Source organism: Naegleria lovaniensis (genome assembly GCF_003324165.1).
Source record: "Naegleria lovaniensis strain ATCC 30569 chromosome Unknown tig021, whole genome shotgun sequence".
NCBI lineage: Eukaryota > Heterolobosea > Eutetramitea > Acrasida > Naegleriidae > Naegleria > Naegleria lovaniensis.
The window spans coordinates 541,661-563,076 of NW_025407843.1; the positions used below are offsets into that span (position 1 = coordinate 541,661).

A 21,416-nucleotide genomic window follows, 5' to 3' on the forward strand; every position below is an offset into this window, starting at 1 on the left:
TGTTTCACTATTCGAAGCTTCCATCTTCGTCATCCGAATTTAGCATGGGATCCCAGAAATTGTCACCGTACGAAAATAACAGCTCTGATCCTGCCTTGATAGTTTCAAGAGCAAAAATACCAATTCTGTAATCATGCACTTCTGAATCAAATACCACTTTGGGGGTACAATTATTCTTTGCTGTTTTGGCCTTCACTGGGCCCTGGGCATCGTTCACAAATCTCGATTCATTTCCCTTTCTGTACGCGTCCACACCTATACCCTTTTTAAGGTCAAAAACATAACACGATTGAAATACCTTACAGAATATGTCTCTTCGATGTAACTCTTCATATGATACCAACTCTCCTACATATTCCATAATAAGAGAGTCTTTTTCAATGCCTTCCAAAGCAAATACTCCCAGGCCATCGATTTGACTTAGGCCCACCGCACATTTCTTTAAAAACTTTTTCGTAAACTTGTATGGATGACATTGGCTTCCACAACTGTCACTACACGTTCGACTAAACAGTTTACAAAAACACTTGTCTCCGCCAGGACATGGCTTGTTCTTGTAAATTTGATCGAATCTGTTGATTGTTGTGAAACAATGGCATAATTCGGTGCAAAAGGTTCTATTTTTCACACATGTGCATTCACTCACGTTGTTTAGCAATGCACATTGACATGGGTTATAAATATCAGGCTGATTGCTATTGTTTTTTACAGTCTTTTCATCGACTCGTTTTGGAATTGGTGTTTTGAGAAGTGTCTGTTCTTGTGAAGTGAGAAATGAAGGTGCCAATCTTCGGAGTGTTGGAAGTTTTTCTAATGAAAGGGAAACACCATGGATGGGCTCAGACACGTGTCGCTTCAAGAGTGAATTTTTGTAAAACCAATCTTTTAAAAATTGTGCAATTTCACAGCATGGCTTTCGATGATGTCGAGCAATTTCGCAAAATACATCTCGAATGGGTTGTTGACGAACATTCTTATGTAACGATAATTGTGAGCCTTTTAAAATTTCCAAAATTTTCTCTCCGTAAATGTAGATGGTATTGAGAGCGAGTTCCTTATCGATTTCAGTCCAATCGTCGTAGCTGGCTTCCTGTATGGATGATTGTTGCATGTAATAATAATGGACATGACACTTGTTTTCGCCACAGCATGGAGTGAGAAGAATTTGTTTAGCTTCAATCAGTTCTTGTTGTTTTTTGAATAACTTGTCGAGAATTCGTTCAATAATTTCTTCATCATTAAATTTCAAAACAACTCTCGCATCGTTGGAATCTCTCGCACATGTCTTGTATTCTAAGATGTGAATGGGGCAATCGAATTTCATGCATTTGAAACAGAGTGATTTTGCTGTAGCGGTCCACATGGCTTCCAACGATCCATTGCTATTGAGGTAATTGTTTCCAATGTTTCAACAGATCAAAATAATTGAAATAAAACACTCACCATTGTTGCGTTTTTTGTTCTCTTTCACGCTTGAATATACTGTAGTTTGAAATATGATTATTAAGCATGATTAACATTTGGAGTGACAAATGTTTTCTTTCACTATTGACATGTTCCTCATGCATGTGTCGAAATAACGATCCATATTCATTTTCATATTCATTCACAAAATCTTGTACCATTTTGTACCACACTGTTTCATCATCTCCAAAAGTGTCAAACATTTTATCGGCCATGCTTCTGTACACGGTTTCTGCCATGAGATCCAAATAATATCGCGAATATTGATTGTATTCGCTCTTCTTATCTAAATTATTTTGATTCTCAATAAAACTTAAATCATCAAAAAACTGTTCATATTTTCCATAATCCACAGAAAAATCATCATCTTTATATGGCAGAAATGTAACAGCCGCTTGTTCCGTTGCCATTCTATTACTCTTCAAATATTCAAAATGTGTATAATTTAATTTAAATAAATCCGATGAAAATACAGTGACTGCTAGAATGTTCTTGCATGGAGAAACGTTTGAAATTCCTATTTCTTTCTTTACATGAAGTTTTCCTTCTTGTTTTTGAGAGAGTGTTACTTGTTCTTGTTTTAGAGTTGGTGTATTGGTCAAAGAATTATTTTGATGATTTAAAAAGTGTTCCGAATATTCCTCCATAGAACGTTGTTGTTTCTGTATCAAGGCTTGATGCTTGGAAAGACTTTTCCGAAACAGATTTAATGCCTTTGTTCGATGATCAACCTTAAATTCTTCAATTTCTTGTTCTATTCGCTCATCGTTGTTGAAATTTTGAATCCCTAACGAGAATGAATGGACCAAAGAATGATGATGACATTCTCTCGTTCTTTTTCCAATATTGGTTGATGTTATGGATGCTGAGGAGGAGCTTGTTCTTGTTGTTGTGGATGAGTCTTGGAGAAGATCGGAATGATTTGGACTCAACATTTACGTGAGGATATTTTTCATTATTTTTAAAGATTTAATTTTTATTAAAAAAATTTATCATTTTCACCTTTCTGCTCTTCATCTTGATTCGAATAGTGTTGTTACTATTGTGATTTTCGAAATTTAATATCGGCATTCAATTCTTTGTTATTTACATGGACAACCCAGATGATATCATTTAAGAGTCTTTTTCAATGCTTGTCCAATATATACATGGTCTTTCCGAAAAACATACATTCATTCTGATATTCAACGAGGATCACTATGGGTAGATCAAAATAGTTACTGCTTGTCATGAAGATGGATCCACAACAACGAGATCATCCTTAAGCTCTGATTGAAAAATACATTTTCGGAAATCTCTGACAAGTCCAACTTCTCAAGTGTACCTTCGCTCATAACTTTCAAATTGTCATTGACCAGAAGAGATAGCATCATCTCCTTAAAAAACTCATGTTCATACGTCTCTGGATTAGGTTTTAAAAATTATGGACCACCACGAGATACATTGTGAATGCACGAGATGACACCTGACAGAGACATCAAAGCTTGTTTACAGCTCGAGAGCAGACTTTAAAAAAAGTACCTCGCGTTGGTCTTTTAGCTTGTATTTTGTCCTGTATACTGTATAGCTGTAAATAACATTTCCTCTAAGCATCAACTGCCACTCATCATCATCTCCAACCATTTGGACAATATTTAGACCACAACTACAAACAACAACAAGAACAACAATTCTCCCCCATCGTCCAAACACTCTCTCACAACCACCTCTTCTTCAAATTCGAGAATGGTCTTGAAAAACATTCTTCCCTTCCTCAAAACCAATTCATCTCCGAATTCAACTCCAACATCTCAACAACAACCAAATTATAATAATACGAATACTCCATTCGTTCCTCCAATTCCTCTTTCTCCTCGTGATTTTCAAGAACAGAATGATCATGTCGCAGCTCAAGCGGTTCAGACCACTCAAACCACTCAACAATCATCATCACCTACTTCGCCACGAAGCAGCAATTGTCCATCGAACATGACGAATTCCAATCCTGTCAGTTGTTCTCCTCGAAATGGAAATAATCCATTGGTTGCTTTTGGACAAGCGGTCATGTCGAGAAGAACCAAACGAGCGTATTCGGTGGCTACAGCTCCTGAACATGCTCATCGAACCAATGCCAATCGAGTTGTTGTTGTTGGAGGAAGTGCTATTCCTTCTTCTGTCAATTCTTCTCCTACTTCCACTGCAAATCAAGTGTCATCTTCACCTCAAAATTATTATTTGAGGAAAACCAATGAAGAGAGAAAGAAGGAACTCTTGCAAGATTTTGAAATGCGTAAGGTCATCATTTACTCGAATTGTAAAAGATTGAGAGCATTGTTGGACGTATTGATTGAGAGAGCTCGTCCTCATCAAATTCAAAATGTTTCCTATGTGTTGGCTCAAATCTCAATTGTCAACTCGACAGGATTGTCACCAACGACAGAGACGGATTTGAAAATTGTCAAGCAAGAATTGAACATGATTAATTTGGAAGTATTTAGATTATCGCTCTTACTGTCAGAGAGTTGTAAAAGAGAGTACATTACTGAAGAGGAACTGCTCAATGACCCAAAAATTGGAAATCTTGGTTGTGAATCAGTCATTTTGAAAATACTGTTGAGAGAATTGTCAGAAATGGAAAAAGAATTGGAACGTATGCATCGAAAATGTAGAGCCAATAAGAAGAAACCTCAAGAAACTCCTCAACCTCAACCTCCAAAGAAGAATGGAATCTTTGGTCGGCGAAGAAACAATTCAGCTTTGGAACGACCTACGAGTATGGTCTTGGAGAAATACTCTCAACGAAGAAACTCTCTCGATTACTATCGAAGTCCAACCATGGAAGAATTGGGTCAGGAAACTATGAACAAAGTGAAGGAGCGTGTTTCTATTTGTCAATTCCGCACAGTGACCAAAGAACTTCACTTGGATAATGGCATTGAGTTGGTACTGCAAAAACGATTCGAAGAAATGAAAACAAAATTGGCCAATACCAATCCTTTCGATATTGATATTTACAACCCATTGCCAAGCAAGAAAGAATTGCTGAGTGAAGAATATTGGAAGAAATTCCTTGAAAATCACATGGGATTCAGTGATATCGAATTTTCGAGACCATTGTCAAACTTTGTCGAAAGAATTGCTCAGGAAGGAGATTCCATAACGAGCTTACAAACAAATTCCTCATCTCCCCAACATGAAGCATCCACAAGTTCATATATCGAATAAAATGGTGTGTGACACGTTACATCAACATTAACTGTTATTACATGTAATGACTGACTTGATAGTTGAAAATTAAGTCACTCTGATTAAGTACAACCCATACGCTGCGATTTTCTCTCTCTTTCTTTTCCAAGTAAACCACAGAGATAATGTCATTGTGTCATCCTTCAATGTCATTGTCGTATATAGGATAAAATATACTCATGTTTCTATGGAGACTTCTCTCTTTCACCATGATTAACAATGATCAACCCCAGCTCACTGTTGAGATTCATCTTTGGTTCTTAGAGATACATCATCATGAGTTTATTACTATGAAGAATCATCAATCGGATGTATCACTCAACATATATGTGCCGAGCTTGCGTTGAATTGGATAAACAGATTAGCAAAAAGAAAAAGCTCTCTCTCGGAACCATTCATACATTGGAAGTATAACGTTATTTCAGAGCAAACCTTTGAAGATTGAACTTGATCGAGTTTGGTAACCCAGAAGTTGTGAAGAACAGGGGTGATTGAAGAACAACTCTTGAATCGATCCCAATGACAGACCAACGTGCGACAGAGTCACAGTTCCTCTCACCAGTAAATTTTTTAATTTGAATTTTGGGTCGAATTACAATAACTGAAAAAACGCGGTCGTTGATCAACGATACCACTTACATCGAGGGTTTATAACAATTGTTGATACCATCTTGGGATCTGGTACATACAATAAGAACAACATGTTATTAATTAGTCATAACAAAGACGATGATTTTGATGTGGTTTCTACATCCAGTCGATATTCCTCTTCTCCGTCTTCGGACCGATGTTCAAGTAAAGCTCCATCCGCTACCACTCGTGTCAGTAGCTGCTCGAGTGCTATCAGTGATGTTTCTCAAAGTGCTCATTCAAATTCCAGTCTGAATCATCATCACAACAACAATAAGGTTTCAGTGCTAAATACCAAGAAAGGCCTTAGCATTTATTTGAATTATAATCAAGCAGTGATTGATAGCCACTTGAAAGGTATCTCTTCGGCCGATCTACAAACGAGCTTTGAAATAAGAAAGGTTCTCCTTATTGGAGCCTGTCGTAAAATGAAAGACTTGATCATGCATTTTACAAGACCTCTCTCCAACGATGCCTCTGAATGTTTGTATCAACACATTGAGTTTGCAGCCAGTGAGGCTAAGAAATTGGCATTGCAGGCTCAGTCCTTGTACATTGGTGGAATGCATTCGACGAGAACGGATTCGAATAGTTCGCTCAACAGTGTTGAATGTGTGAGACAAGCAGAAACTCTGCAGGAAATTGTGTCTGAATTATATGTCTCTGTGTGTGAATGCAGTTTGGTTCATTCAATTCGAAACGTGTCTCCTCATTTCCTGGCAATTTATCGCCAAAAAGCAGTAACGAACGATTTTTTTTGATATTGAGAGAGCGTGTCAAGCATTGAATCACATGGACGAAGAATTACATCTCGAAAAGGGAATCACCATCTTACTTTTGAGAAAAACCATTTCCTATCGAGCGGAGCACTCTATGAATATTATTTCACCCTCAACGACCGAATGTGAGATACAATCGGACCGAGAGTTTTTGATAAGCATTGGATTGATTCCCAAAGAATTTGAATCAGCTCTTTTCAAATTCGTTTCAGATCGACGAGGGTCATCTGTAACCAACATGGAAAAGATGTTTTCAAATTTATGAGTTTTAATTCTCGTTCAAACCCAACCAGCTGACTTGATATCAAGTTGGCATTTACAGGTCAAATCACTTGACATACCTCCCACACTAGAGTGTAAATAATAACAATCTTTTGAAATTACTTGTTTCCATTAAAATCATTATGTAAGTTTTTCCCGCTAATCTTTTACAACGTGAACCAAATTAATTAAAAAATTAAAACCTCAGATCATCGTGTTCATCTATTATTTATTTATATACATCATTTAGTTATATTGGATCATGAGTCAAAAGGAATTTAATACACTTCAACTGCAGAATAATCGGGATAAAAGACAAGCAGAAAAAGACAGACATGCTTTGGAACGATCCCGGCTTGCCAATCGGAAAGAAGGCTTCCAGAGGCATACTCCCAGTACTAATCCCTTGGAAATCCTTGAAACTGCAGTTGGATATATTCCCGATGCTAAACGATTGCATGGTGACTCAGCAGGTGAAGAACGAGCAATGAGGGATTTAGAGATAGCACGAAGACAACAGATTACAGAAAAGAAGAGAAAAGATCACACAGAACGAGAACAATCCATTCATCAGCAACGAGAATTGGAATATGAAAAAGAGAAACAAAAACAGGAGGCTCGGTTAGGATCCGAGAAGAAAAATAAGGGACTTGCAAGTTATAACATAATTACCAAACAACCCTTAGACCCTGAGCAACGAAAGTTACAAACGTATCAAGATCAAGTTCGAGAATATAGAGGTGCTGTGAGAGCTGATATTCTGTATCAGAGGGGTTCCAGCACTGGATGCAACCCTATTACTGGAGAGCCCCTTCCTCAGAGAGTGGTCATACCACCAAAACCTTCATTGCCCAATCAAAATAACAAGTTTTATTGAGATGTTTCAAAGACTGCATGGTCAACAAGGGCTTTGTAAAGGAGAACTGTCCCAGAGCACACCGCATACTTTCCTTTTAAACTGTATCCAGAAGCTTCTAATTTCAAATTCAAATTGAGAATTGGATTTTTGAATTTCATGAAGTTTTTTTTAAAAAAAATAGCACCATAAAATCTTGTGAGATCTTTCCATTTCAGAGCTTTATCTGCATTCCTATTGTTGGAATTCATTTCATATCATAGAAGAAGCATCTTCACAAATTCTAATTGGAGAGGTTATTATTTTGTGGTTCATGCTCAAAACGCAGAGCAAAAGCATCACGTGATCATCACCACATCATCCTCTTGATCAAATAATTATTTAATAATTGTACATAATCATTAATGAGTCATCATCATAATGGCCAATCCACTCCGTCCTCTAGTGCAACAAATGGTAACATCATGATGAACAATCAAAGTAACGGCACCAATGGCTCCTCTATTCCGAGTACCAACAAATCAATTCCGTTACGGCCGAAGCAATTTCAAGATGTTCTTGATGTCATGAGAGATCCAAATTCCGTCTTGTTTTTTGAGTATTCTACCGAATCTCAAGTCGCTAAACGAACACTGAATTGGGCCATTTACTTTTATCAACACAAAGAATTCGTAAAAGCAAGAGACGCTCTCATCAAATGTGGAGAGTTGATTTCTACCATAAATTCCCAGTTGACCCAACTATTACGAAGTAATACAACCCCTAACCACCATGATGAAGGTGACAGCTCAAAAAAGAATAGCATGCTTGTACAACAGCAACAATTACAAGGTAAATACTTTTGATTTGAATCATTCTCATGACATACCGTACTACTATGACAGCCGGCAAGGATTTTCTATTCAAAATTATTCTACTGGTGGAACATATCGATTTTTTGCTGAAACAACCACAACGTCAAAGCTCACAATCCAAAGCACCCACACCATCCCAACAACAACAACCCTCCACAACAAATTCTTCCTCCTCATCCACTCAAAAAACTCTTTCACGAATTTCAAGTGGAATCTTCTCCAAAATTACATCCATAGCAACTGGTTCTTCTTCCTCATCGTCAACCTTATCATCTTCGTCTGGTAGTAGCTCCAATCCCAGCAACAGCAGTTCGGAATCTTCTTTGCTACGTTTCATCAACAATGTTGGAAGCGCTTTAAAAAAGCCAAAGGAAGATGCACCCATACCCAATTTGGCAGAGTCATATGTACAGGAACAATATGTGTTTATTGAATTTATGGAAAGCAAAAACAATCCAAAGACAATTTCCGAACATCCAAAAACAATACCAACTTCTAACGCTGGAATTGTGTTGACAACTCCTTCTTCTTCTTCGACATCAAGAGAATCTGTGTCAACTTTGCAACAGCGATTACAAACGGTGATGAAAGGAACAAAACCTTCACAGCCACAACAACAATTACCAACCATTCAACAACCTCAACCTCCACCATCTAATGTTCTTCCACGATTATCCCTAGATGTGTCTCCAAATGAAAATAGGAGTCCTCAATCCGCATCTAGAATGAAATCCTTTATTCACTATATGGACAGTCGAAAAGATCTCACTCCTGACAACATCTCTCCACAAGATGTCAAAAATATGATCAAGATATTGAACGAAAATTTGAAAACCTTGGGATCGTCTTCAAACTACAAAGCAGTTGAGGCTCTTGGCCAAATTCATGAAAGAATTCTTCCCTTTAAAAAGCAAATTCTCAAAGAGCTCAGCAATCAATCAACAAAAGAGAAGTCAAAGAAGCTTTACATGCTTAAAAAATTTTTGAAGATTGCTTTTGCTGCACAAATGGTCAATCACTTTATTTCGAAGGAACAAAGTGTCAACACGCTTCAAGAGAACTTACAACAATTTTTTGAAGTCGATAATTTTACCCTTCAGCTATTAATTATCTATGGAATTGCGGAAAGTTTTGACCATACTTATTTTTGTTTATCATACCTTTTGAACTGTATTGAAAACTTTTCTCAAACCATCAACTCTGTAAATCAATACCAGGTGGAGAAGAGACAAATTTATCGTCAAGTGGATGAACTCGTATTTGGTCATTTGAGAAATAGAATTATGGAATTGAAATGGTGCTTTGGAATTGACACATTTGCCTATGTTACAAATGATTTTGATGGAGACGCTCTGCTAGCGTTGGATACTTTATTGTCATGCTTAGTTGGATGGCAAAAGGTCAAATCATTGATGGGAGATTACAGTGTAAATAATCCTTCTTCCACATCGAATATCATTGCTGACTCTCTGGCTCATTTTGTTCGAAAAGTTTATATCCTCAATAGAGAGATCATTTCGAACAACTTGAAACAATCGGGCAGACTGAAAGGATTCTTTTTAGAAGCAACCTTTAACATGAATTTGGCTACATTTGTTGTGGATGAGAGCAAGCAACTAATCGCCAGATTTGCTCCCTATCTTGACAAGCATTTAGTTGAATCGAACACCAGCTTTGCGGACATTATATGCTCTGAATTTTCAAAGCATTTAACAGTAGAGGTTAGCGCATTTTGTCAAGAGGCTCTCAAATATCAAAATGCTTGTATTGAACAAGGAAGGAAAAACAAATATCTTAGAGTTTACTTTAATGAGCTCAATCTAGGAGTAATTAACAAGCTATGCTCTCATTTGGCGACCAAGTACAGAGTGTTGCAGGAATTGTCTGCGTTTGTTGGAACTTTCGACTTTACCATGTTTTATGAAATTGTGAGTCTGTGCATTACCGTCGCAACTCCAAACAGACTAAAAGACTTTTATGCAAAAGTAATGAGCATGGATACGCTTGACAAGCCTATTGATAAGACAGTTCTGTACACTTTTTCCTGTATTGATATGGCAAATGCAAGTTTGAAACCTATTCATACCATTTACAACTTGGACGGAATTATCAGAAATCAGAATGACAAGTACTTGAGTTTTCTCACTTTACATTTTGAAGCAATTCGGCCGACTATTTCCGAATACCTTCAAACCATGCTCAGTAGATGCAAGTTTGAGCTTTCAAAACAAGGCAATGTTCACGATAGAATTAGACTTGCCTGTATTGCCTTCAATAATGTCAATGGTCTATTTCTGTATGCAAAAGATATTTTGCAACATTTTAACAACGCCATCTATACACAACTTTTAGAAGATTATGAAAGAAACATCGATCCAGAAGACGAAGACAATGAAGTGAACTATAATCTTCTCCATGATAAATTGATAGAAGTGTATGATTTTCCAACTGTGAAATCAATCATGAATGAAATTCAAATGATAACTACAGATATGGCCTTTTGCATTGCAGATTGGATTTATACCATGAATGAACAACGATTTGAAGCAATATTTACCTCGTTACCAGGGAAAGAGATGGAAAGTTTGGTGGTGTTATTGAGCTCTCTCGATCGATTTTTCATACATTTATCCGATGTCTTGTATTTGGAATTGTTGCACGAAGTATTGAAACATTTGTTTGTGATTTATGTTCAGAAATTATTGAGGAACAAGCTATTGGGATGTAAACAACAATCTCACCTTAATGCCTCCGAACTTCTCTCTCCCATCTCATCTGTTCCACCCTCCATGGATATTTTGTCCTCTTCACCTGGAACTTCCATGTTCCAATATAACTCTCCAAATGTTGGCATTCAATTATGTCTCAATGGGTTTAGAGACTTGTTTTATGCAAATGGTGAAGGGTTACCTTTAGATTTTCTCGAGCAACAATCGAAAGAGTTGGACATTTTGTTACTCATCTACACCGATGACACAGAATCATTGATTAATCTGTATGAGTCACTTATCGGAGAAAATGATGACAAGACCCTCATTGACTTGTATGAACGTTTTTCAAATCATTTACCTTCTTCGAATGGAGGCGTTCATGACGAGAGTGACAATATTTCTATCGCCAGTGGCCACTCTGGCTTGAGCAGTAACAGCTCTACAGATTCTGTGGTCATGTTGTCACTTCAGCAAACAATCAACAACAAGAATAAGAATGATTTTCTATCGCCTGAACTCATCCTTCTTCTCCTCAACAAACGAAAGAAGGATCGGCGAGCTCGACAATACGCCAAACAGAGACTGAAAAAAGATCTCCAACAACAATAGATAGTACTTAGATTGAGCGACGGTCAGAAATAAACTACCCATGCATACGCTCCACACCATTATTAAGAAGAAGAATTGTTCGAGTTCTGTGTACGGAATGTTGTCCAATCAATGGTCATCAACACTATTGGTGTTTTATTGGCAGCGCCAAAATGGTGACAGCCTTATTGAAAAAAATACTTTTGCTTTTATAACGAAAATCATGGACAATCTCAAAGATCAAATCGATTCGAGAGGAAGTGAGCAGGTGGAAGTACAGGCTCATATTCCTGTCCTTAGGACCTCCTCCGTCCGAGTAGTACTAGTAATATTATAATTCATACAACAAGAAATAGTGAGGAAACCCATGAGGAAGGATTAACTGGGCCGAATTCAGTTCTCCGACTTGAGGCAATTCCAATACTACCATCAAAACCATTGCATACAGATCAACAACAAGAAGAAGAAGCCATTCGGGATGACCAGGACCACGATATAGCAGGAGATGGTTCCCTAGCATCGACATCCCATCTCTCAATGTTGAACACCTTCTTTCAAGCAAAAAGTAATTATTTAGATTCGATTATTGAGGATTGGAAAAATCTACTCGCAACAACAACATCACCTAGTAGCTATGGTGCTAATGAAAAGAACATTTCCGAGTCATCTTTGCAAGCCATGATCTCTGAGGAACAACAACAAGATACCCTTCCAGAAAGTTCAGAGGAGAAGAGGTCTCCATCTTCTAAATCCAACAGCAAGGAACACAAACAAACAATGACACCACTGTATTATAGCCCCGATCATAAAGAGGTCTATCGACCTTCACTCGACGATAAGATTGTGGGTACTTCGGATGATGATTTATTTGCCATGTCACTTCGAGATAATGACAACCTCGAACTCACTCCAACAACCAATACAGACACTGTCGACGAGAGTGAAAAGGAGGATGATGAAGAAGGATATTATGAAGAAGATATTGACCAAAATGCAACAGTAATTGTAACTCCATCGTCGACTTCATACGCACAGGAAAATGAAAATATGGAACAAGTCAACTCAATTATTAAGGAAACTTTTACACCTTACTATGGAGGATCCATTTTATCTTCGACTCCTGATGGATCCACTTCGGATAGAAATGTCTCGAGCACGCTTAGTGCAAGTAGCACTGCAAGAATTTTAGATTTTGAAAAGTTGAACGGAAGTGAAATTTCATTGTCTTCACCACATTTTTCGAGTGCCAACACGCCAATACATGAACGAAACATGTCCACCTCTGAACATGCACAGCAAGACGCATCGAATGGCACAATAGTTCTGAACACATTTATATCTCCACAATCACTACCGTTGAAAGTACTCGCCCAAATGAATAAGGAGTCAGTCACGATACCAAGTGAAAGGCAACCAGCAACTCAGACAGACATACATCTCGAAGAAGCTGAACCTGGAATGGACTTTTCACAACAAAATAACGTTGAAAGTTCGTATATAGGCGATTTTGAAAGCCCTCCTCAATCGTCCACATACAGCAAATCTTCTATTGCCTCTCCTACCTTGGTGAGCGAAGAAGAAATTCGCAACTCGTTACTTGCAGAAGAAGAACGTTTGGAATTCAGACCTCAGCACAAATTTTTGAATGACGAGAAAGAGAACGTGTTAGACCAACAAGATTCTAATGTCAGCAGCAATAGAGATAAGGAACTTATTGAAACATATTCACGAATGAATTCTTTGGTGGAACAAAACGAAGAACTTGTACAGCAACTATCGGCTGTGCTGAAACGAAATGAGGAGTTGAGAAAGGCGCTCTTACTATCGGAAACAAAGAGGAACCGATTGTCAGAAATTAACAAAGACCTTACTCAACAAGTGTCGCTCAGTAAGACCAAAGACGAGGAGCTTGTCTCGCACGCTAACTCTCCTCAGTTGGAATCGGAAACTCTTTTAAAGCAAACACTTGATGAAAGAGAAAAATTAATCAGCGAGTTACAAGATGAAATTCGCATTGCCAAACAAGAAAATAGTCAACTTCAAAAACTTCTCGACCCTTCTTTGTATGAGTCCAATAATCAATCCCAAATCGAGCAGCTAAAGACTGAAATCCGTAGTCTACAAGATGTCATTGAAAGTCTGAATGTCAAGTTTAAAGACTCAAGAAGAAAGGATGAAGAAACCAACAAAAGAAGGGAGATTGAACTTCGAAAAGAATACACAGTGAAATTGTCACAAATTGAAAAGGAACGGCATGACATGGAAGAAGAAAATGTACTCCTCAAGCTAAAAATTAAGGAACTAGAGGAACAGGTTTTGATCGCTGGGAATAAGGACCAAGAACACTTGTCGAGCGCTCTTGAAAAAGAAGAGGAATACGTTCGAAAAATAACTTTCTGTAAGTAGCTTGAGAAAACTTTTGTTGGCTCATTTTGCGTCATGAAAAATAGTGAAACAAGAGCACCTTCTACAGATTCAAGAATTACAACGATCATCTCGAGTTAATGAACTGTCACTGAGGAAAATCATTGATGAAAAAGAACTCACAATTCAGCAGTTACAAGAGACCTTGGGATCAGCAATTTCAAAAGCCCCTTCGTCATCAGAAAACACTGTTGAATCTATGATTGCATCTCATCATCAACAAATCGATAAACTTTCTCAAGAAGTGGAAGCCAAAAATGAAACTATTCAGAAGCAAAATAATCAATTAGAAAATGTCACCATGGAGTTAGAATTACTTAAACAACGAAGCTCAACTCTCTCCGGTTTAGTCGTCAAGTATGAACGAAAAATTCATGACCTTGAATTGAGCAATGTGTTCTTCGAAGGCGAAACGAAGCGACTTCAACTTGCAAACACTCACCTTCAACAAGACATTTCTACTGCTGCACTCGAAAATGAGAGTTTACAGAAAGTCTATGAAGAACATTTTAACAGTATTCAAGCGACGAGCAGAGATCATGAACAGACGATATCAAAGCTACAAGAAGAAAAATTGCAAGTGAGCAAAAAGATGTCCATTCTCGAGGAAGAACTGAATGTATTACGATCGAAATATGAGAATTTGAAATCTCTATTCGAAAAGAGAGAAAAATCTTTTGCTGTACAACGAGAGAATTATGAATCTCAAATCTCAAGTATGAAACAACATCATGAGAAGGCCTTGAAAGAATTGCGAGAAAAGTATTCAAACCTCTTAGAATCTAAAACTGAGAAGATGACAAATCTTGAACAATCACACATGAAAATTGAAAAACAAGACCAGCTCATGAAGAAATTGTTAAAGGACAAGCTCATCGATTCTTTCATTTACAAGAAGATTTCAAATCCATCAGAAAGCAGTTTGACAGCATGCAAGGTAATGTGGCATGTCTTACCAGTGAGATTGAAAATGTATCTCTGGAATCAGAATCTGTCAAGCAATTACTCCAAAAAGAAATTGAGCATTTACAAGAACGAAACATGGCATGTGTTCAAGTGAATGAACGTTTGATTGATCTTGTCAGGAGAAAGGAAGCAGACATTGAAGAATATCAACTCAAAGATCCAAAATGAAGGAAGAATTGAAACGACTCAAAGCAACAACGGACAATCAAATCCAAATGCTGAACAAACAGAATGAAACCATGCGAAGCGAGCTCTTACATACTTCACTCGAGTTAAGCAAAGAGAAATCTCAACTTGCCTATGTTGAAAAAGTGGAACACGCCATGAGATCCAACGTAGCTTCACTCTCAGAATCCAATGATAAATTGATGGATCAAGTACATCAACTTCAAACAGAGAATGAAAAACTATTTGCAAGTTTGAACCATTTAAAGTCACAACATGAGAATGACTTTAAAAAACTTGAAGAGCAAGTAGAACGAGCAAGAGTAGAATTGGAAGAGTCAAGAAAGCTTCTCAAGGATTCCACGTCCAAGGAACAGCAGTTACAAAACGAACTCAAAGAATGTAAAGACGAATTGCAACGAGTGAAAATACAAAACTCCACTCTCGAAAAGGAACGAAATGCACAACGACAAGAACACAAACGAATGGAAGAATTATGGAGTTCTAAACTCTCTCAAGTCAGTGCTCATTTAGTTTCGATCGAGGAAATTACCAAACGACAAGAAGAAAAAATTGAAAGTGAACAGCAAGATTTTATGAAACGTCTTCAAGAAAAAGACAATTCTATTGATCAATTGGAGAAAGAAATTCAGACACTGAAAAAGAAATCAGCAGCCATCACTTCCTCAATGGAAATGACCTTATCCGAAGAGTTGCGTCTCCATAATCATCGTCTCGAAATGAAAATTAACACTCTAGAAAAGGATCTTGCAAGTTTTGTGAATGAGGCAACAGAAAGTGCCAAACAAATGCGAGTATTGAAGGAAGAGAAAGCAACTCTGAATGCTGTGCTTTCTCAGGTTAAAATTCAACTCGCGACATGTCAGAGTGATAAAGAGGGGATGCGATTAGCTCTTACGAAGAGAATTGATGAATATGAAAAGACAATCAAAGAGCTACATGATCAATTAGCAATTAATATTGAATATTTACATTCGAGTAAGAGTGCTTTACAAGAGATTCAAAATCAAAATTCATTGATTGTTGAATTAAGGAAACAGATAGAAGAAAAATCGATAGAAATTGCCAAATTGGAACATCATAATGTATTTATTGAAAGAAAGTATGAAGAGCAAGTGAAGTCTTTGGAAAAGAAATTTATTGAAATTACACATGAACTTGTGGAATTGAAAAAACAAAATCATGAGAAAGTGTTGCAACGAGTGTTGTCGAAAAGTGAAACATCCTCCATTCTGAATTTTCCTAAAGTGTACCTGTTGCTGACGACCTTCAATCACTGCAACAAGCTCTCTATCAAGCACAAATCAAGCTCAAACAAGCAGAGGCTCTTGGGCACGATTTGGAAGTCAGCCAAAACGAGAATCAGCATTTAGCAAAACTCTATGCAAAGGAAAAGAATAAGGTATTAGTTCTTGAAAAAGAAGTGGAAAAGTTGAAGCATAGTGTACCTGAGAACAAAGAGCAAGTGTAAGGGATACACCAGTTGATGCATGCCATGGCAAACCTTTTAACAAATGATATTGTCATGAGAGTATTCTGAAGCTATTAGCTCATGATTTACTTTAAAAACCTCAATAAATTACAATTCCTTGTTTAAATAAATTACAAAATCTAGCTAGTCTAAACAAACACACATTTACAACTGTACAACTTCTACTTCCTCGACCATGCATAATGAAAATTAACACACTCGTCATACATCATTTTCTTAATTTGATGTACTTCCCAAGACTCATCGAATCTATATTCGAAATCTCTGGTCACAAATCCTCCATCGGAAGAAATTCCTTCTTCTTCATCGTCCATATGATTGGCCATGCTCTCCAAATATGGATGCTTTAGAGCTTCTTTCACAGTAATTCTCTTATCAGGAGAAAACGAGAGCATCTTTTCCAAAAGGTCCAACGCTTCAGGATTTGCCTCTGGGAATAGTTTACTGAAATCCTTCTTCTTTCTGAATGGCTGATTACTCATGTACACTTGAGCTTTGAAACATCCATAAATATCTTCAGGTGGTGGAGTTCCTAAAATGTCCAAAATCTTGTCAATTTGATTGAGATGGCTTTCTCCAGGGAAGAGAACGTGTTGTTTTGGTGTTGAGAGTAGCTCTGCGAAAACACAACCCAAGCTCCACACATCGATTGGTTTTCCTGCCTTGTGATATTTGAGTAACAGTTCTGGAGATCGATACCATCTGGTAGCAACATTGTCTGTCGACATCTTTTCGTTCATCATGGCTCGTGACAATCCAAAATCACAAAACTTGACTTCATAATCGTTATTGACCAAGATATTACTACTCTTAATGTCACGGTGAACAATATCACAAGAATGTAATACGTCTAGGGCTTTCAGCATTTGATATAAAAAGTATTGAATGTTTTGCTCGCTGAATTTTTGTCCGGATTTCAGTAATTCTTGTAAATTACAATCCATATATTCGGTCACGATATAAATGTCTTCGAATTCATCAAATGATTCAGAAGGAACTAAATCTAATATTTCCACAATATTTGGATGCCCTTTGCAGTGAATTAGAATTTTGATTTCTCTCATAATTCTCTTTTGAAAGAATTTTTCCTTCTTGAAAACAGCTTCAATCTTTTTAATGGCTACTTTTCGATTCATGAGCCTATCGTTTGCGCTAATAACAATTCCATAAGCTCCTTTTCCGACACATTCTATGGGTTCATATCGGAGTGGTAGTAAAAATTGAACTCCTTCGATATAGTGCTCGTGTTGAGGTGAATCTTTGGCGTATGGATTTTCGTTCATGTCGTCATAACTAGTGTTGAGTCCAGTCTCAGAAAATTGATTTTCCAAATCATTTGCTTCATTGTCGTCTCCCTCGTCAACATATTCATCTTCTTCTTCATCGTCTCGCATGACCGAGTTGTCGTGATGATATTCCTCGTTATTACTATAACATGGAACAGAGTCACTGGTCGATGATGAAGAGGGATTGAGAGTTGGTTTCGATATGAGGTCTGGCTGTTGTTCAAAACCACTGGCTCCAACCAATTGGTTGTTTTGTTGATAAGAACTGGTCATGGTCGGATAGTATTCATCTTCATCAACATCCTCTGCTGCTTCCTCATAATCATAATAGGCCTCTTGTTTTTCTTGAATTATCCTTTTATCTTGATGATAGGCAGAATAGTAGGCTTGTCGTTGTTGTTCAAGAATTTGATTATTGTTGTTGCCAGTCGTTGTGTTGTTTGTTGTTGCAGAGGCCGATGATGGAGAACGAGGCTTTGGAGATGTATGTAAATGAACCATGATGATGATGATGGTAGTCTATTGTTGAGGAGTTTTTCTTCTTTGTTGTTGTTGTTATTTGATTGGTAATGATAAGTGCTATACAGTGATGATGATGTTGGAAAATATACAAATGGAAAATGCGAATAAAGAGTTTCTAATGAAAGAGAAGAGGTGGGATTGTAAAATTCAACGACAGATTAATTTTCGTTGTGTTTGCTAGATGTTGTTGTTCTTGGGTCTACGTGTGCGAAATTTACTCGTATTTTCAAACACACACTACTTCTAGATGTTGAACACGAATAATATTTACAAATGGTGTGATGGAGATTAAATCTCGGAGAGAATGAGTGAGAGACTCTGATGATGATACTACTGTTTGCTAATTATTACTCCAAGTAAGCTCTTCAACCTCGTAAAGGCTCTCAGTGTTAAAGTTCAAGTCTATTTTTATTTAATTTAAAAAACAAAAAATTCTACATAAATCTGATGATTGGGATGCGAGCGATCATAAAATTCTAAGAGTGAACAAACGAAACCAATGAAAAATTCACTTCAATGATTCATTGAAAAAAGATTTCCCAACTTGCATTCTCAAACAAGAACTCGTGCCACATATTGTAAGCGTCATGGGCGCATAATTGCCATATATATGGCTCTGTTCTTTCAAGCTGCACCAATTGGATTGGTTCTTTCAATAAATAAGATTCAGGAATGTGAGATCCAAAATATTCAAAATCAAATCGGTGCTGGTTCAAAAACTGAAACACTCTTTTTGCTTCTTCAAATGTAGTGCCTTTTACGTCTCGAATACCAAAATAGATTAGTAGCTTATCGGTAACTGTTCCCCATCGCTTCACATGCTCAGAAATGATTTCAGAATTTAAAATAGTCTTTTTTTCAATGCAATAGTCTATAAAAGTACAACATTGTTTCACACAATCCAAAATAAAGTGTGCATCTTGCTTCAATTCATAGGAAGCAAAATCTAATGCATGTAAAAGATGGTTGTGGCTGATGGCTATCAATAACAACTCTCTATCGTTTTTAAAATCATCAGAAAGGTGTTGCAAATAATTTCCAGATATCTTTACAGCAGCAATGATCACATCTCTATCTTTCCTTTCAAAAAATCGTAGTATTAAATTAAAAAATAGGTAGTCAGAATGGTCTGCATGTTCCATCGCTGCTAACATGCAGTCTTTGTCATTATGAAAGTGTTGTGGAATGTCAGAAGTGAAACGTATATCGTTGCTTTTAAGGGCAGCCAACACCACTTCCTTATCATCTCGAAATTTGGAAATTACTTTGAAGACGCTTCCATTTGCTTTCACAGCTTTCAACACAAAATTTCTGTCATGTCGTAAACCAACTTGTGCATATTTCATCATGAGTGGCAAGTCCACACGCTTGGAAATAAATTCCTCATCATGCTCCACGTCTCGTAAATCATAGTGCATGTAGAGTCGTGTCATCACTTGTGCGAATAATATAACAAATTCATAATCTTCTGATTCGTATGTAACGATTGTTTTACACTTCTCAGCCAATGAATGAGCAAACCATCCTTGCTCTTGTAGACTATGCTGATAATTCTTGTGTACTCGAAAGTGTTCGTATGGTAAGTCATGAAGCATTTGAAGTATGGATTTCAATACTCCTTTCATTATATTTTCTTGATCAATAGCTTCATCTTTGAGAAATAATTGTTCGTACACTCTCATTTTGACTGTCATTGGTATTTCATAACGAACATGCTCTGGTATCCAACGATAAACTTCTGGAATTAGTGTTGGAATCATGTCTTGTTGTACATGACCATTCAAAGTGTGAGTAGAAGAGCTGAGTAATTCAAGAATAAATTCCTTGTCGTTTTGTAACTCTTGCGTTAGGTCTGGAAATACGTGAGGATTGGAACGAACAACTTCCATACAGAATGTTCTATCGTTTTTCAATCGTTCAGATGCATATTGCATGCTGGAATTGTCGAGATGGATGGCAAGTTTGACAATTTCTTCATGATCTCGTAATCTTTCTGAAAGTTGGAATAAATAACAACAATATTCCGAAAGTGATCTCTTTGCTTCATCAATATCATCGAGATCAAATAGGAAGCTTAATTCATATGTTTCTTCCAATATTTCTGATAACTCTTCTTGCCATTCCCATAAAATCTCTTTTGGGACATACTTTAAGATTTGAAATTGCTCCATCTTGATGAGTCTCAAGATGCCAATTTTGAAAGGTTGCCAAAATTCAACACTTTCAATCGATTCTCGATGAGTTTCACACAACTTGGCAATCTTAATAGGTTGTGTCATCCGTTTAACTGAAAGAGGCAAATTGGTGTGGTGAAGGCAGCTTTTCATCACACACTCTGGAACGTTCAAGAATTCAATTTTCATTTCACCATCTTGTTCAAGCCATTCTTCTTTTGCCTTTAACCATCTTCGAAAACCTTTGGATTGATTGTCAAATTTTCTTATCAAAAGTTCAAACAAGTTGGGAAATTCAAGAGTGTGAAAACCATGTGGATGAAAATCAATTAACATTATTCTCACTGCCTCATCAGTGTCTGTGAGTTTCTTGAATGATTCCGAAGCAGTTTCTTGTCGGGAGAGTGAATTCTGTCTTTTCATTTTTTTGTCGAAATTGACACAGGAAAGCTTCTTATAACCACCATCTTGAGTGTTCAAATTCGACTTCAACCTGACAAAATTCTCCAGTGTGTGGCTTGAAATGTTACAGGAGCACACATCACAACCCAATTTAATTTTTTATTTTCTTTGTGGGTTGATTTTTATCATCGGCCTCTTCTTCATCGTCGTCGTTCATGCCATCATCATCATTATCTAAATTTTCATCTTCTTCCATATCACCACTCATATTCTCTTCTTTTCTATTTTGTTTTCCAGTTACCGATTGTTGTTGTTTTTTTCCCATTTCCGTAAGTAATTGAATATCGGATTCTCGGATCGTATGAAGTGATTGTGTCAAAAACAATAAATTATCTTTCCGAGAGGATGTTGCTGTTGTTGAAAGTTTTTGTGTTGAATGAATGTGTTGACCTTGATTTGAGGTGATTGATGAAGATACTTGAATTTGCATTTTTTTCTTTGAAACTTCGCCTCTGTCATTCCCTCTCTTTTCATGAGGCTTTTACTGTCCAACGAAAACCGAAACTAATAAAAAAACGCATCAAACGATGTCTCGT

The 21,416-nt window shown here is 37.1% G+C and overlaps 9 protein-coding genes across 9 annotated transcripts; 5 read left to right on the forward strand and 4 right to left on the reverse strand.

Annotated features, from left to right (window-relative positions):
- Positions 1-7: 7 nt before the first annotated feature.
- Positions 8-2,399, reverse strand: C9374_004679 (uncharacterized protein; the record flags this gene model as incomplete). The annotated part of the gene is made up of 2 exons (XM_044694344.1): positions 8-1,382; positions 1,444-2,399. The coding sequence occupies 2 exons, from the start codon at positions 2,397-2,399 to the stop codon at positions 8-10; spliced, it is 2,331 nt and encodes a 776-aa protein (XP_044549021.1).
- Positions 2,400-3,189: 790 nt separating this feature from the next.
- C9374_004680 (uncharacterized protein) lies at positions 3,190-4,668 on the forward strand (the record flags this gene model as incomplete). The annotated part of the gene is made up of 1 exon (XM_044694346.1): positions 3,190-4,668. One exon carries the CDS (start codon positions 3,190-3,192, stop codon positions 4,666-4,668), a length of 1,479 nt encoding a protein of 492 aa, XP_044549022.1.
- A 722-nt stretch (positions 4,669-5,390) lies between these two features.
- Positions 5,391-7,236, forward strand: C9374_004681 (uncharacterized protein; the record flags this gene model as incomplete). The annotated part of the gene is made up of 2 exons (XM_044694347.1): positions 5,391-5,984; positions 6,610-7,236. The coding sequence occupies 2 exons, from the start codon at positions 5,391-5,393 to the stop codon at positions 7,234-7,236; spliced, it is 1,221 nt and encodes a 406-aa protein (XP_044549023.1).
- Positions 7,237-7,619: 383 nt separating this feature from the next.
- Positions 7,620-11,389, forward strand: C9374_004682 (uncharacterized protein; the record flags this gene model as incomplete). Its single annotated transcript, XM_044694348.1, has 2 exons — positions 7,620-8,046; positions 8,100-11,389. The coding sequence occupies 2 exons, from the start codon at positions 7,620-7,622 to the stop codon at positions 11,387-11,389; spliced, it is 3,717 nt and encodes a 1,238-aa protein (XP_044549024.1).
- A 516-nt stretch (positions 11,390-11,905) lies between these two features.
- C9374_004683 (uncharacterized protein) lies at positions 11,906-14,852 on the forward strand (the record flags this gene model as incomplete). The annotated part of the gene is made up of 2 exons (XM_044694349.1): positions 11,906-13,766; positions 13,819-14,852. 2 exons carry the CDS (start codon positions 11,906-11,908, stop codon positions 14,850-14,852), a joined length of 2,895 nt encoding a protein of 964 aa, XP_044549025.1.
- A 70-nt stretch (positions 14,853-14,922) lies between these two features.
- C9374_004684 (uncharacterized protein) lies at positions 14,923-16,415 on the forward strand (the record flags this gene model as incomplete). Its single annotated transcript, XM_044694350.1, has 2 exons — positions 14,923-16,136; positions 16,193-16,415. The coding sequence occupies 2 exons, from the start codon at positions 14,923-14,925 to the stop codon at positions 16,413-16,415; spliced, it is 1,437 nt and encodes a 478-aa protein (XP_044549026.1).
- Positions 16,416-16,597: 182 nt separating this feature from the next.
- On the reverse strand, positions 16,598-18,223 carry C9374_004685 (uncharacterized protein; the record flags this gene model as incomplete). The annotated part of the gene is made up of 1 exon (XM_044694351.1): positions 16,598-18,223. The coding sequence occupies one exon, from the start codon at positions 18,221-18,223 to the stop codon at positions 16,598-16,600; it is 1,626 nt and encodes a 541-aa protein (XP_044549027.1).
- A 542-nt stretch (positions 18,224-18,765) lies between these two features.
- Positions 18,766-20,841, reverse strand: C9374_004686 (uncharacterized protein; the record flags this gene model as incomplete). Its single annotated transcript, XM_044694352.1, has 1 exon — positions 18,766-20,841. The coding sequence occupies one exon, from the start codon at positions 20,839-20,841 to the stop codon at positions 18,766-18,768; it is 2,076 nt and encodes a 691-aa protein (XP_044549028.1).
- A 130-nt stretch (positions 20,842-20,971) lies between these two features.
- C9374_004687 (uncharacterized protein) lies at positions 20,972-21,310 on the reverse strand (the record flags this gene model as incomplete). The annotated part of the gene is made up of 1 exon (XM_044694353.1): positions 20,972-21,310. The coding sequence occupies one exon, from the start codon at positions 21,308-21,310 to the stop codon at positions 20,972-20,974; it is 339 nt and encodes a 112-aa protein (XP_044549029.1).
- Between the last annotated feature and the right edge of the window lie 106 nt (positions 21,311-21,416).